At 42.4% G+C, this 14549-nt stretch overlaps 1 protein-coding gene across 5 annotated transcripts in view; it reads left to right on the top strand.

Annotated features, from left to right (window-relative positions):
* The window catches only part of ABCC8 (ATP binding cassette subfamily C member 8), an 83037-nt gene that overhangs the window by 24094 nt on the left and 44394 nt on the right, over window positions 1–14549 (top strand). For all 5 annotated transcript variants that reach the window (XR_008824275.1, XM_056354030.1, XM_056354029.1 and 2 more), the window contains exons 9-12: window positions 3378–3512; window positions 6534–6696; window positions 11498–11538; window positions 11869–12014. Coding sequence is in view for 4 of the 5 variants with exons in the window: in XM_056354030.1 (XP_056210005.1) it covers window positions 3378–3512; window positions 6534–6696; window positions 11498–11538; window positions 11869–12014 (485 nt within the window). In the remaining variant the exon portion in view is untranslated. The remainder of the gene's footprint in view (window positions 1–3377; window positions 3513–6533; window positions 6697–11497; window positions 11539–11868; window positions 12015–14549) is intronic.

The raw sequence follows: 14549 nt of genomic DNA, 5'->3' as shown, positions 1-14549 counted from the left end.
AATATAAGAGGTACCAGTTTCACGTACGCTTTTTGTAAGACCACTGTAAGGCAGCTCAGCATAGAGAGCACTGTAGGGCAACTGAGAACTAAGCCAACGTCATTGCATATTCTGTAACAACACTTTACTCTAATGTGCCAGAAGTCATGGACTCATAAAGATTTCCTGACAAGTGTTCTGAAAATACGGTTATATTTGCATTAAAATTCACCCTGTGGTGCTCCATAGCAGATGAGGACATTCAGTGTCAAAGCCTGCGCCTGTTTTGTGATGGGTGCATGCATTGCAATCAAGGAGTCACATTGGTCAAAAGTTTCTTCAAAACATGTTTCCACAACGTTCACTCAATACCTTGTTTTATGAGGCAGTGAAAGCAATTACTGGATGCTCAAGCGATGGCTATTAAAAAGTTGCACAAGCTTCATTTTTATTTAAAACGGGGTTTAAATTGTTTTGCAGCTCTTAACCAGACAATTAGCATTTCAGCATCTGCTGTGGATTTTGTAATAGCCATTCATAACTAGTTAGGTTTTCTATACAGTCCAGATAATCCGAGCCCCATCTTTGCTCTGGCTGGAGTCAATAGGAGCTTTATCGTTGCCTTAAGTTACTGTTGAAGGCCATTGAAATCCATGAAAAGAGGCCTGGGGATGCCCATCAGTTGAAAGATGCCCCCAGTAGTTTTGGCTCAAACCCTGGGAGCCAAATGAGGCCCTGTAAAGGTTTTTCCCCCGCCTTCATTTTGTGAAGACCCTTGTTTGATTTCATTGTCATTATTTAAAAAATCCTGTATTCTCATATCTCTGATTCATTGGCAGGGATAGTTTACAGTTGTAATGAAAGGACATTTTGTTTCTTTCAAAACTGGCCACAAAGCAGTTTCTGGCTGACAGTATTTGCTATCTTCAATAAATAATCAAGACAAAATAACCAGAGCTATTGGTGAGCTTCTTGCTCATGATATATATCTCTGGCAGGTAAGAGCTTTTGGATTTTGATGAAAGGGAAGCAACGTGTTTCATTACACAGGCTTTTAAAAATATGATCGTTACCTTCTCAGAAATATTAATGAAAGCCTTCCCATCTGCCAGACACTGTCCTCCAGCAGCTCCGGTATTGTCTACGTACTGTTTATTCTTGACGATGTAGTGTGTGGTATGATAAATATAGAATTACTCGCAACATTGCTTACAGATTTCAGCACTTTTCAGATACAAGTATTCATTTTGCTGTGCCACACACAAGTGCATTTTAAAAGTTTGCCCTTATCACAATATAAAGATGAAAATGGGATCATTTTTCGCTTGTTGAAAACATAGAATTTTTATTGCAAAGACTGACCCTTTCAATAGCTGGGGGTTGTGCGCATGTGTGTTTGGAAAAGCAGCTGTGAGCTAGCGATTCCCTTGGGATCCAGTAGCTGGAATAGCTAATAGCTTTCCCTTTGCCTGTGTGAAAAGCTGAGGCTCTGTTTCTAGAACCGGCCAGTCCCATCATGTCCTTGACAATCAACCAGTAGTGGGGGAAAGCAGTAAAGCAGGGAGTCAGTGTCCCACATTGACTTGGTATTTTTGAACATCTCCTAACTGTCCACTGTTCAATGCTTTCCTGTATTTCTGGTGCCTAGATTTTCTGCCCATGAAGAAGCAGTTGGGAATGAGTATCTTGATCTGTGAGGACCAAGACCGTTTCATGTTTTGGAGGGGAGTTCTGCCAAGGCTTTGTGACAGAGGCCTTGTGTGTTTTGTTTGGCTTCGTACGCTCATGAATTTCCTGACCTCAGGTGGAAGTAGATAGTGCACTTAACCGTCACTAAAAGATCTTTAATTTACAATTTAACCTTTGCCCTTACTAGATCTGTGGTGTATATACAGTAGGACTTTACCACATGTTTCCTAGGTAAATACTATGACTTATTTTGAGTCACATTTTAGTTCTTCTGCAGAGATGCATAAAATGATTGTTCAGAAAAAAAATTATGTTTTCGCTCTGTGCCTTAAATTCATGAAAACGGGAAGATGGAAATGTGGAAACTAGGGATTCATGGAAACACGCAATTCCCATAAATACGTGTGGGAATCGATGTGTGTGTGACTGCTGAGCCATAAAATGATGGAAGATAATTGTGAGGGTTATGAGAGTATGCGAGTATAGCAAGAATAGTAGATAATGCTTTAAGGAAATCTCCTTTTTTTTTTTTTTTTTTTTTAACTAAGGGAAATTATGTAGGAAATGAACTTTCTGTCACTATGTCTTGAATGATTTATGAGCTTATACTGATAAAAATGTAGTGTCAATGCCCCAGATTGTTCAGGAGCCAGTCATTAGATTAGTGGTAATTAATATTGGTAGCTTGTGTATCTCTTCTGCATTTATTGAGCTGCTTACAATATCCCTTTCCATCCAGACTGTGGCTTTCTCTCTAGATTCTCATTTATCCAAAGACAAACCTTTGGTTTTTAAGCTGTTTCTCTAACCATTTTTTAACAGTCATTGCCAGTCTGGTACTGTGGATCCTTCAAACACTTCCTTGCAAGTTTATGTTAAGAGTTTATTTGAAGTGGAAGATCTTAGTGGTATGAATATGATGATCTTTTTTTTAAAATTTACTGGTCAGGCATAATGTCATGTTAACGTTGGCAAGATCAGTTTTATTTTTAATAAAGTTTCATATTAGTTTCTATAGTAAGCAAAGAAACATTTCTTCTTTGTGGAAGTCCCAGTGTTGTAGGCTAGTGACTTCTGATTAAACTGGGAGATTTAATTACTTTCCTGGTGTAAAAATGCTTAAATGTCAATGGAAAAAAAAACAAACGTGTATGTCAAAGGAAATGCATGCTGTGTAATCTGGCCAATGGAGAATCACAGAAATATAGAATGGTTTGGGTTGGAAGGGGCCTTAAAGATCCTCTAATTCCAACCCCCTGCCATATTTAATAGTGACTCTAAAGAGAAGATGTCACAGTCCAAATTGAAAGTATTTTAAAATAACTTTTGTTTAAAGATATTTTTATAAATGTATTTATTTTTAAATAGTTATTTTAAGTAGCTTTGAGAAATATATTAGAGAAGATACACAAATCTGTACAACCTTCTACTGTCCCTAATGGGGAATCCATGAGAGGGAAACACGCAGAGGGCACAAGTTGGGAGGAACGCTGCGTTGGGTGTATTGGGTCCTCTGACAGAATATCCTGACCACTCATGCCCCACTGTGCCCGTGATGCAGAACGTGTGACGTCTGGGGGCAGGGTTAGCTGCACCAGCAGTTGGCTTTGAATGTGCTGTCCCTGTGTGACCCTGCGACTGGTCTCTGTGGTGCATACCCAAAGCGAAGCCATCCCAAGCCTTCCCCTCACTTTTGTTTCTCCCAACAGATAATTGTAGGAGTTCTTCTGCTCTACTACCTTCTTGGAATCAGTGCCTTAATTGGAGCAGCAGTAATCATAGTCCTTGCACCTGTTCAGTACTTTGTAGCAACAAAACTCTCACAAGCCCAGAGAAGCACTTTGGTAAGTTTCTTCAAACTTGTACATGATACAGATATCACCTCGGGTAATTATGCATTGCTTGGTGTGTTGAATTATAAAGCTGACCATGGACATTGAGTAAGAACTGATTCTCAAACATTTTTTAATGTTCAAGAATGTGAGAACATGATAAGCATAATGAGTAAAGATACAGGGTTTGGAGTTTGTTTTTCAACAAGTATGTTTCCCTAAGAGCAAAAAAAAGCACTTAAAGGTCTTTCTAACTTGCAAATGTAAATGGTCAGTGATCATTGACTGAAATGGCTTTGTGCAGTCAGATGGTGCACAAATGGATGAATCATGCATGACAAGCTGTCCGAGGGAAAAGGAAGTAGGAATGCTGCATCCAAACTCAGACCCCCAGATATGTTATAGATGTGGAAATCTATCAGGCTGGTTTATTTAAATAACCACTGAGCAGTCCTAACTTCAACAGCATTCTCCTTAACTGGGGAGCTTAGAGGTCTGCGAAGTCACAAGCTGTTCCTTGATCCCCCACTTGGCTTGTCTATAATTTGAATCGCTTGCATCGCTGCTGAGAGAGTTTCTTTGGTTTATTGGAATTACTATGCCCAGCTGCTCTGAACCTTATCCCCACTTTCAGCGACTGATGTGCTGCCAAGGGAGCCATATGAACCTGTAATGGAGCCAGACAGATTGCAGAAATCTTCCACCACAAATCACGGGTGGTAATGAGTTATTTGTGTACCTTCCTGTCTGAAAAGTAATGCCTTCACATCTTTTTTGCTTGAGTTTTCACTTCTAAGGCCACCCCTCAGGAATCCCAGACCCTGCATGCAAGAGAGAAAGTCTGGAGAAAGGAAGACTTTCCCGTGGTCCGGGGGGATTGTGTTAGGGATCATTTAGGCACGCTTGGCACCCACAAATCCATGGGCCCTTATGGGATGCACCCCCGAGTGCTGAGGGAGCTGGCAGGTGTTACTGCCAAGCCACTCTCCATCACCTCTGAAAGGTCATGGAGAACAGGAAAGGTCCCCAAGGACTGGAGGAGCAAATGCCACTCCAGTCTTCAAAAAAGGGCATGAAGGAGGACCCAGGAGGTTACAGGCCAGTCAGCCTCTCCTCCATCCCCGGAAAGGTGATGGAATAGCTCATCCTGGAGGTCTTCTGTAAGCCTGAGGAGGAAAGGAAGGCTAGTAGTAGTAGTCAACATGGATTCACCAAGGGGAATTCACACCTGACCAGCCTGATAGCCTTCTACGATGGAGCAACTGGGTAGACAAGGGGACAGTGGTGCATGTTGTCTACCTTGACCTCAGCAAGGCTTTTGACACTGTCTCCCATAACACCCTCATAGCTCAGGCAGTGGGTTAGGTGAGCAGGCAGTGAGGTGGGCTGAGAACTGGCCGAATGGCAGAGCTCAGGGGCTGTGACCAGCAGCGCAGAGCCTGGCTGGAGGCCCGTGGCCAGCAGTGTTCCCCAGGGCCCAGCCCTGTTCAACTTACAAGCGACCTGGATGCAGGGACAGAGCGCACCCCCAGCAAGTTTAATAATGATACAGAACTGGGAGGAGTGGCTGGTTCCCCAGAGGCTGCACTGCCGTTCAGCCAGAGCTGGGCAGGCTGGAGAGCTGGCGGATGGGGATCTCATGGAGTTCAGCCAAGGCCAGTGCAGGGTCCTGCCTCTGGGGAGGGACAGCCCCAGGCACCAGCACAGGCTGAGCTGTCCTGCTGGGGGGCAGCAAGTGGGACCCTGGGGTGCATGAGGAGAAGCATGGCCAGCAGGTCGAAGGAGGCGATTCCTCCCCCTCTGCTCTGCCCTGGTGAGGCCACATCTGGGGTGCTGTGCCCAGTGCTGGGCTCCCCAGCTCCAGAGGGACAGGGAGCTGCTGGAGAGGGGCTGGCGGAGATGATGAGGGGATGGAGCATCTCCCATATGGGGAAATGCTGGGAGGGCTGGGCCTGCCCAGCCTGGGGAAGGGAAGGCTGAGAGGGGATCTCACCGATGCACACACATCTCTCCAGGGCGAGTGCCGACAGGACGGGGCCAGGCTCTTCGCAGCGGTGCCCAGTGACAGGACAAGGGGCAACGGGCACAGACTGCAACACAGGAACTCCCATCTGAATATGAGGCAGAACTCCTTTACCTTGAGGGTGACAGAGCACTGGAACAGGCTGACCAGAGAGGCTGTGGGGTCTCCTTCTCTGGAGGCATTCAAAACCTACCTGGATGAGATCCTGTGCAGCCTGCGCTAAGTGAAGCTGCTTTAGCAGGGGGTTGGACTGGGTGGGTCCCTTCCAACTCTGACTGTTCTGTGATCAACATGCACACCCTTCAAGAGCTGTAGACATTCATCCCTGTAGCGTCCAAGACACCAGTCAGCATCACCTAAACATTCCTGCAGATGGGAGCAGTGTGTTTTTTGCTAGGAATGTCTGCACTGTGCAGTGTAATGGTACAAAGATCATTGGGCTAGCCTCAAAACTGGAAGCAGCATACCTTCCAGTTATGCTTTACTGGGAGTACAACTACCTGTGTGTTACTGTGCCTGAGCCAGCTGGCCCTGCTAAGAGTCAAGGATCCCTACAGGATCACAGCTTCTTGCTGATGTGTCCTTGCTGCTTTGAAGCCTGGCACTGTTGTTTCCGTATCGTATTGATGGGGCAGAGCCGTGCACCCCGTTGTAGCTTGTCTGTGTGTTCTGATCTCTATGCTGTCAGTGTGCCTGTTGAAAATCCAGCCCATGCGCTGGGCAGTAGACGTCAGGAGAGGCTGCCTTGCAAGTAATCAGAAAGCTGACAGAGTAAAATTTTTCAGTACAAGCTGTATGATTCAGGAGTGCAAACCAATGGCCTTTTCACTTGAGCCCTGGCAAAGCTTACCTTCATGATAAACAGCAACGGAGCGTCTAAATGGACAGAACTAATAAAGTATACTTAACTGATTACAAGAGACTGCGTATGATATTTATGTGATCCTTGTGTTTGGGGAACAGGTGCTTTAATTACACTCTTGAAGTAAATGTGTTTGTAAATGTTGCAGGAGTACTCCAATGAGAGACTGAAGAAGACAAATGAGATGCTCCGAGGCATTAAGCTCCTTAAACTCTATGCTTGGGAACACATCTTTCACAGCAGTGTGGAGGAAACCAGACAGAAGGAAATGACTAGCCTCAAGTCTTTTGCCCTTTATACCTCCATATCCAGTAAGTCACTTCATTCTAATCCACTGTTCAGCTAAAGTGCTACTGCATTACTAGCTACTAATGAGTTAAGATTGTTCCAGTTGCTTTAGGCTCTGCTCTGTACTCCTCACTTTCCATTTAGTCAGAGTTTCCATTTAATTCAATAGAATTTTGCCTGTGTGGGATATATGCCTAAAAGAGAAAGTCCAGGTTAATGCTTCGTGGCACTGGCTTTCCTGGAGAAAAGCTTTTGAGGGACAAGTGTTTCACAGGCTGTCTCCAGCCAAAATATTCTCCTCTGTGGCATAGCCTTCAGGATGAAGCCTTTGTTGATTAGGGAGGGGTTTGGTGATTTTTTTATTTTTTCCTCCTTGCATTTTGCACAGTATAGTGTATCGTTATATGCAACAGGCATTGTCTTTGCATTGAAGCTCCCACAGATGGTTCTTGCACTTTCTTACTCAAAATCTGGATTTCTTATAAAAATAAGTGATTCTTAAGACCATTTCTATATCCTAGAAAGGAAAAATACAAGAATGCTAGCAATTTCGTCATTCTATATCTAGATTATTTTGTCTCATGTTATCTTTCAACCTACTTTAAGGCATTTATTATCCTTTTAAAAATACCTAGGGCCAATTGAACTCTGTATTTGAGAGGATCATATGCATCACCTGTATCATTGCTACTGTTTTACTTTAGAAATAATTAGTAAAGTCATACTGAAGAATACTTTTCATATAATGTGTAAGATGTTCATGAAATGGAAACTTTTAGTATTCAAATGCCACAAGGTACCTGTACAAATACCTTTTAGGCCAATAAGGAAGACTACTCCTTAGCAAAATAACTTGCAGTCAGGATAGTATCATGTGATTTCATTCACCCGAGAGACGTGCAGCTGACTTTCTTGCCTGCCAAATGATTATACAGCTAGTGTACCCTGAGCGAAAGATCCTGATCCCACTGAATTTAACTGACATTAAGTTGAGGATTTCACTGAGTTCTGAGACCAGAATTTCTCTCTGGAGATCCTGAGCGCTCTGTGCTTGAAAAGTAGTTTCCATTTTGACATAAACCACAGTCTAACTGGGGTAGATTCTGTGACCAGAAACTCCATCTTACACCCAGATCAACACAGACGGGCTCCCTTTGTCTGCAGTGTGACATGTGACATTAAAATCTATTTATAGTCAGGGCCACAGGTTCAGCTGTAGGACTGAAGGAGCTGTAGAGGCTTATTTGATTTCCAGTCCTCACAGTATCATTTGTAACAGCTAGGAGAAGGCTTATTCATCCCAAGAGTACTGACTATTCTGTAAAGAAATAGTGACATAAGTAAGAACTTGTATTATTAAGAACTGTTCTAAATATTACTGATGCTTCTTGAAAGATTTAATGTTTGCATTTGCATTCTTGTTTTGTATTATGTGTGATATTTATGTGTATGTGAGATACAGCAGTTAATTTCTCAGCTGGGGTAGACCAGCGCAACTTTGTTATGTTGACGGTGCATATCATTTTGGCTTATAAAGGATTCCTGTAGTTTCAGCCCAGGAGTTCCTTACACCCGCTGTCTTTAGCAGAAATTATATTGATCTTTACAAACTTGGACTTTAGGAGACTAAAAAAGGAGCATAAATATAGAACTTTCCTTTCTTCTTACCATAAGTAGAATAGTAGGCATAATCAGCACAAAACGTGTTTGCTAATATTGTAGTGAATATATAATTTCATATATTTATTAAAAGAAAAAAAATGAAAAGGGCAGATGACCAAGATTGCGTGTATTATTGATCAAGAGGAACAATAAGAAAGCAGAAATGAGATATTTATATATACCTTTTTTTTAACATACAGTTTAGAAAAGACTCTGGAATTCTTTTCTAGATACACTTAGTTATATTAACATGAACGAAAGACTGTGGTTGGAGTTACTTCTGCTCATGAGGAATGGATTTGCATTGGATTACAGAAAATATACCTACAAGTTTCAGGGCAGTGTTGGCTAGACAGAAAGAAAATTCCGTTTCAAGACCACATGGAAATTGGATCTCCTCTGCCTCACCCTTGGGTCTGGATCCAGTTTGTGTGTATATGGAATTGTTCATGTGTACTAAAAGAGCTATTCTAGAAATTAGCTCTTCCTATAATCTTAATGAAAGGCACCCACCAGAATCAAAGCTGGGTTGCAAAGTTTGTAGTGACACCTTTTGATTTTTGGCAGCGATTTCTTTAACTGTAGCAAAGAAGATTCCTCTGTAATTTTTTTCATACTGATGAGTAAGATCACCCTATGCTCAGTTTTACAGGATTTAGTATACACTATATATTCAGGAAAGACAGAAAGAAAGGAGTGGTTTTCCTGTTTCTATGAATTTTTGCTTAATGTGTCAGAAGCAAAGTAATTCCAGGCTTTCTCACAGGAAAAGAAACAGTAGTTGCTATCCTAAAATATTCAGAAACAACTGAAAATGTTTTCTCCCAATTTTCAGACTGCCTTTTTCCAGTAACAAAGTACTTTTGATTAAATCTAATTAAACCAAAAGTCTTAGCTGCAAAATAAATTTATCTTAGAAAACGTTTTATTATGCTGGACACTTGCTTAATTGAAAAAATGAAAATAATTTTTGAAAATAACAAAAAAAACATTCTAGTGGCTCAATAAGCCTTATCTGTTTGCTTCAAAGAAGTTGGCAGTGAAGTCTTTGGCTGTACTTGTGATCTCACATAATAGCAAAAATCAGATCGACTTCTTGGGAGCCACCAAGTGACCCAAGCCCTGCAGTGGGCAACCCTACAGTATATTTAATCCAGCCAGCTTCACATTTGACAGGTACGATCTCATACTGTAGACAGCAGAAGAGCAGAATCCACCTCTGAGAAGTTTATCAGCTTTGATAGTTTCTCTCCTCAGATTCATTCATAAAAGCAAACTCGTGTACTACAGCAGCCTCAAAGGCAAACTGCAAATGCAAGGATTTAGTGGAATTAAGAAGTCCATAGTTACAGGCAACAAGTTGCCCTTTTTCAAAATTTCTGTGCCGTAACTACCTCAAGTTTATACAAAGTGTGAGAACTGGGCAGGAGGTAGAGTCATTAGGAGGAAGTCTGAACTGAAGCGGCTTTGTTTTCCAAGACAGAAAAGAACATTTCCCTCAGAAAAATACATATTATTTTTTCTCCTTAGGGTGAGAAGTAAACTCTGAATGTCTAGGCTTTAATACGTTCTAGTCTTTCCAAAGGCTAAGCTTTTATTTTGCAATTATATACACAAACATACCTATGTTTTCAGATACTCTCCTCTGTCATTTAGTTGGAGTTAGAGCTACGTGAAATAACACAGCTGTTTTGTTTAAGCTTGAGTGCCGAGTTTAGAAGTATTTTACAGGTTTCATTAAAGATCTTCTAAATGTAGGCAAAAGCAATGTCTGGTGGTATGTTAAGTATACTGTATATGGTATATATTCTTCAGGGGGTTTATGCCCAGCAAAGGATGGCCAAGCCAATCAGCCGGAAGTATTTGTGGGTCAAATGATGACACTCCACTCCAAATAAAGTAACTGGGGAGTGCTTTTACTGTCTGAACGTTGGCTGTGCCTGGTAGGAGAAAAGGACAGCCCAGTTTAAGCAAGAAAAGAAGTGGTTAGCCTCTTTCTTTTCTGTTACACTTGTACCGATCTTTTAATTCTATTTTAGCTGTAGATTGTGTACTCTTTCTCTGTGTTGTTTACTTAATGAAATTAAGTTGAGTGAAGGTCAAAATGAGAAAGTGCTGATTAAATAATATCCTCAGGTTGCAATGGAGGGGACAGACGTAGCTCTGGTTCTGACTCAAGCTCCCAGGTGGAGAACTGGTTATTATTTCATTCTCAACCCATATTCCTGCCTTATGTAGAAGGGTTCCCTATACAGAAATAGTATTTGCTTGCTTCCCCCCACCCATCTGTTGAATAACCTCTGATTGCTATAGTGTGTGAGTTGCCATAGTGAGGGAGTCCAGGGTACCAAGGCAGACACTGTTTGAGGTCAGGGAGGAAACTGGTTCATTGTTTGCATTTTAATAACTCAAGGCCCAGCTAAAATCGAAGCTCTACTGCATTTAGGTACTGTTAGAACTTGTATTGACTTCCCAAAGATGTACACACAAGCCAACCCTGACAAAGCAGGAGTAATTATGAGTAAATCCTCCAAAAGAATAAGCTAAATCAATGATCAGTGCAGGTTTGTCAATCTTTCCCTACCCTTTGAACTGCATCCCAAAACCTGAGGGGCCACAAAGCTCTGTACCTCAGAAGTGGTGCCCGAGAAGTAGGTCACAACTGGATGTACGTGCCAGTGGCTCTGCCGGGAGGTCCCACCGCTGGGCTGCAGGATGGGGCAGAGCGAGGTGTGCGGCCGGCCCGCAGGGCAGCCCCAGCACTGTGTCCTGTGCAGCCTCTGGCGGGTCCCCCTCCGTCTCACTGTCAGGTATTCAGGGTGCCCCCCAGACCTTGTACCAGCTCAGCCTTTCTGCCTCTCACGAGGCAGAGACCTGCAGCACCCCTGGCCTGAGCTGTGTGTGAGCTGATGGCAGCTCAAAACCAGTAGATTGATCATCAGCAGGGGTGCACTGCTGGGTTCGGTCTGTTCTGATGACTTGAAGAGAAATAAACTGCAGGCGTGTTAGAACAGTGTACTGATGTGCGTAGTAGATACTTGTGCATTTTTCCTATGTTAAGCATAGAAAATGGCATTGCAAATGAGCGCTAGTAGTATTTTACCATATAGCATGCCTGAATGGAAATTGTTTCTAAATGTTCCTTTGTGTTTTCCTTCACAGTCTTTATGAATGCAGCAATACCAATTGCAGCTGTGCTTATAGTAAGTATGGACTTTTCCAAGTAGTGTTCATTGTAACTGCGTTTTCAAGTATATGTGATGTGGAAATGAGGAAGGAGGAGAACAGGGTGCAAACCTGCTACACATTTGCAATTTGTCTGGGGGAGAATGGAGAATGCCTGCTTGTCATCTGTGACCAGAAGCAGCCTGGAGTATGTAACGCTCCCCCAAACTGTTCAGAAAGTATAAACTGAGATTCTGTAGATGAAATTCTTATGAAATATGAAGTCTTTGCACATTTCCTTCTTTATGACAAAATGCTGATAATGATGGTGGGTTTTTTTTCACTGAAATAACAAATCTCTTTTGTAGACATTTGTGGTCCATGCTCATCTGACAAGAAAGGCTGACTTCTCCCCATCAGTAGCATTTGCCTCCATCTCCCTGTTTCATATTCTTGTGTCTCCATTGTTCCTGCTCTCCAGTGTGGTTAGATCCACTGTCAAAGCATTAGTAAGGTGAGAACTGTAAAATTAATATTTTTGCTAACACCTCTCCAACATTTGAGAATGTTTATTGCTCATTGTACAGTTGTAAGTTCAGAAATGGCATGGTTGTAGCATGTGAGCCAAGTTCTTCGCAGATAACAGTTGTCACAACCAATATTAGGTGGTCCACATCTAATAATTCATTATGTAGAATAGGTTGAGCTCTATTGGTATTGCATACAACATATGTGTGGTAACAAGAAAAGATATGAAAACTTACTGAAGATTTAGATTTGTAAATCACCCAAATGTTTCCCTCTATCAGGCACATAGAAGGGAAAAAGGCAATCGCAGAAGCACAGGTGTTCCAGTGTGTATCTCTTGGGGTGTGCTCAGCCTCTGCCTCTCTGCCTGAGAGGTCACCTGTTGGTGGAGAGTTAAATAACCAAAGTGCCAGAAAAACCACTGTTAAGTGTGAGAGTAAGTTAATGACTAAGTGTCTACAAACATGATGTATTTTTATTTTCTTATGGACATGTTAGTCTGAGTGTTCAAAACCTGAAATAACAGCCAGTAGAACTGCTGTTTCACTGGGAGGTTTACTCTGAGTATCAACAGATTCGTGTAAAAACATCTTCATGCTTTTTTCTCTGCAGTGTAACTCTACCTGACTGATAGGGGAGGAAGGCAGAGTTTGGGCTTCTTGCTTTGTTAGGACCTCTTTGTGACCTCCAGTATAGCTATCTGCAGAGCTTGTCTAAGCTATGGGACAGGTACTGGACACCAGCCCTTCCTTAATTGCCTTTGTGTCACTTTGGAGATGGAAAGGAGACTGCTGCAGGAGGCTCAGTTGCCCTCGCTGTTTCAAAATTCCTGACAGTGCAAAGTCACAGCTGTGTCCTCTCCCTTAACAAGTGTGAAAGCTGAGAGCATCAGCAGCTGGCATGAAATGTTTTGCAGCCACCGCGGTAGTCCCTAGAGTCATAGCAAGCTGTCACACTAAGACTGCAGCCAGCAAAATGTCTGGGTGCCCGCACTGGCACTGGTAATGGGCATTTATTTTGGCTTGTCTAAGGATTTCTTTGTAAATGAGTTGTGTTCCTGTTAATGCTGCAGGAACAACTCTGAAGCAATTAGTATCAACCAAGTACTAATTATTGCTAGCTGGGAGTTCTTCATGAGTTATTTTGTAGTTATCTTCTTGTTAGCAGGCTGTTGCCCTGCTGTTTGTAATGCAGACAGGAATCCCACGGTTCAAGCTTGGTAACAAAGTTGACATGGTCCTTGTCTCCCTGGCTGGCTGTGTCACAGTAACACAGGTGGTGGTCCAGAGTGCTTCGCTCGGTAGCTCTGCTGGTGCTGTTCTAGATGCGTCTTCTGAGTACCCCATCCGTCAGTGCAGTGTTTTGGAAGCATGTGCCAGATATTTTCAACCCATGCAAACACATGCTTATTTAAATAGTTTGATAAATGTGAAAAAGCAGCCAGTTTTTGGAAAGCAGCATTTGTGCCAGTTGAGCAAAGCTAATATTTACTTGCTGTAAGTGTGTCCTGCTGTTACACCTTCCTGCTAGTAAGTAGCTGATCAGTTAGATCAGGTAAAGGTAACCTAACCTGATAAAGTTGTACTTTAGCTTTCCTTAGGCTGAGATACTCTAACTGGTTTTAGCAAGGGTACAAGGCAGCTTCTCCTGTAGTGACAGAAAGGAATTAAGTGAAGCAGATGATCCAGTAGTGTAACCCCCATAGGAAGGATGCTAAGTGGGTGTTACTGGCTTTGCATCTTAGGCACTTCACAACCCCTGCTCTGTTAATATTTGCTATAGTCTCTGGTGCCACAGGCCATTAAGGACAATAATTTCCACAAATAAACTCGTCAGTATCTAATCATTACACATATGCCCAATTGCAAAGCATCCTCACGGATTGTCATTGACACTATCAGAACAACAGTGTGATCAATTCCAATGGTAAAACAGACGTAAAGCTTCTGTTCCACATAAGGCCTCTGCAAACTTTCCAAGTTACAGTGCTAAGGTGTTTGCTTCTGAGAGGGGGAGCTTCCTTAGGAAGGTGAGAAATTCTGTTATCTCTTTGGAAAGTATTTTTTAATGTGTAGAGTTTGTGCCATTGAAAATTAGAACTGAGCAGCCAGTTGATGTATTTCTTAAATGTGAGGTCTTCAAGGACAAAGGGTAGGTACAGTGTACACTTTTCCGTCGGCAAAGGTCAAGTAGCAACAGTGCATTATGTATCTAGCTGGTTTAATATGAAACAGCTTTTCCGTTCAGCTGTGCAAATAACCATGTTTCAATCAATAGATCTATTCAGTGGCTTAAAAATAAGCTCCCCCATGGAGATACTGGCATACTAGTGAAACTGATGTCAGCTAGAGCTCTGCAGAGAACATACTTTTTTATTCTTTAAGAGTGTAGAACAGTGTGGCATCCTGAAACATGAGTTGCTTCCTCTAACAAAAGACTTTCTCACAGCTATACTGTGTTTCCTCAGTAATTGCCGCAGGAGCAGCAGTTTCAGAATTAAGCAGAGCATCAGGCAGATGGC

Source organism: Falco biarmicus, chromosome 10 (assembly GCF_023638135.1).
Source record: "Falco biarmicus isolate bFalBia1 chromosome 10, bFalBia1.pri, whole genome shotgun sequence".
Classification (NCBI taxonomy): Eukaryota; Metazoa; Chordata; class Aves; order Falconiformes; family Falconidae; genus Falco; species Falco biarmicus.
The sequence above is the reverse complement of the archived record's forward strand: the minus strand, read 5'-3'. Positions and strand labels throughout refer to the sequence as shown.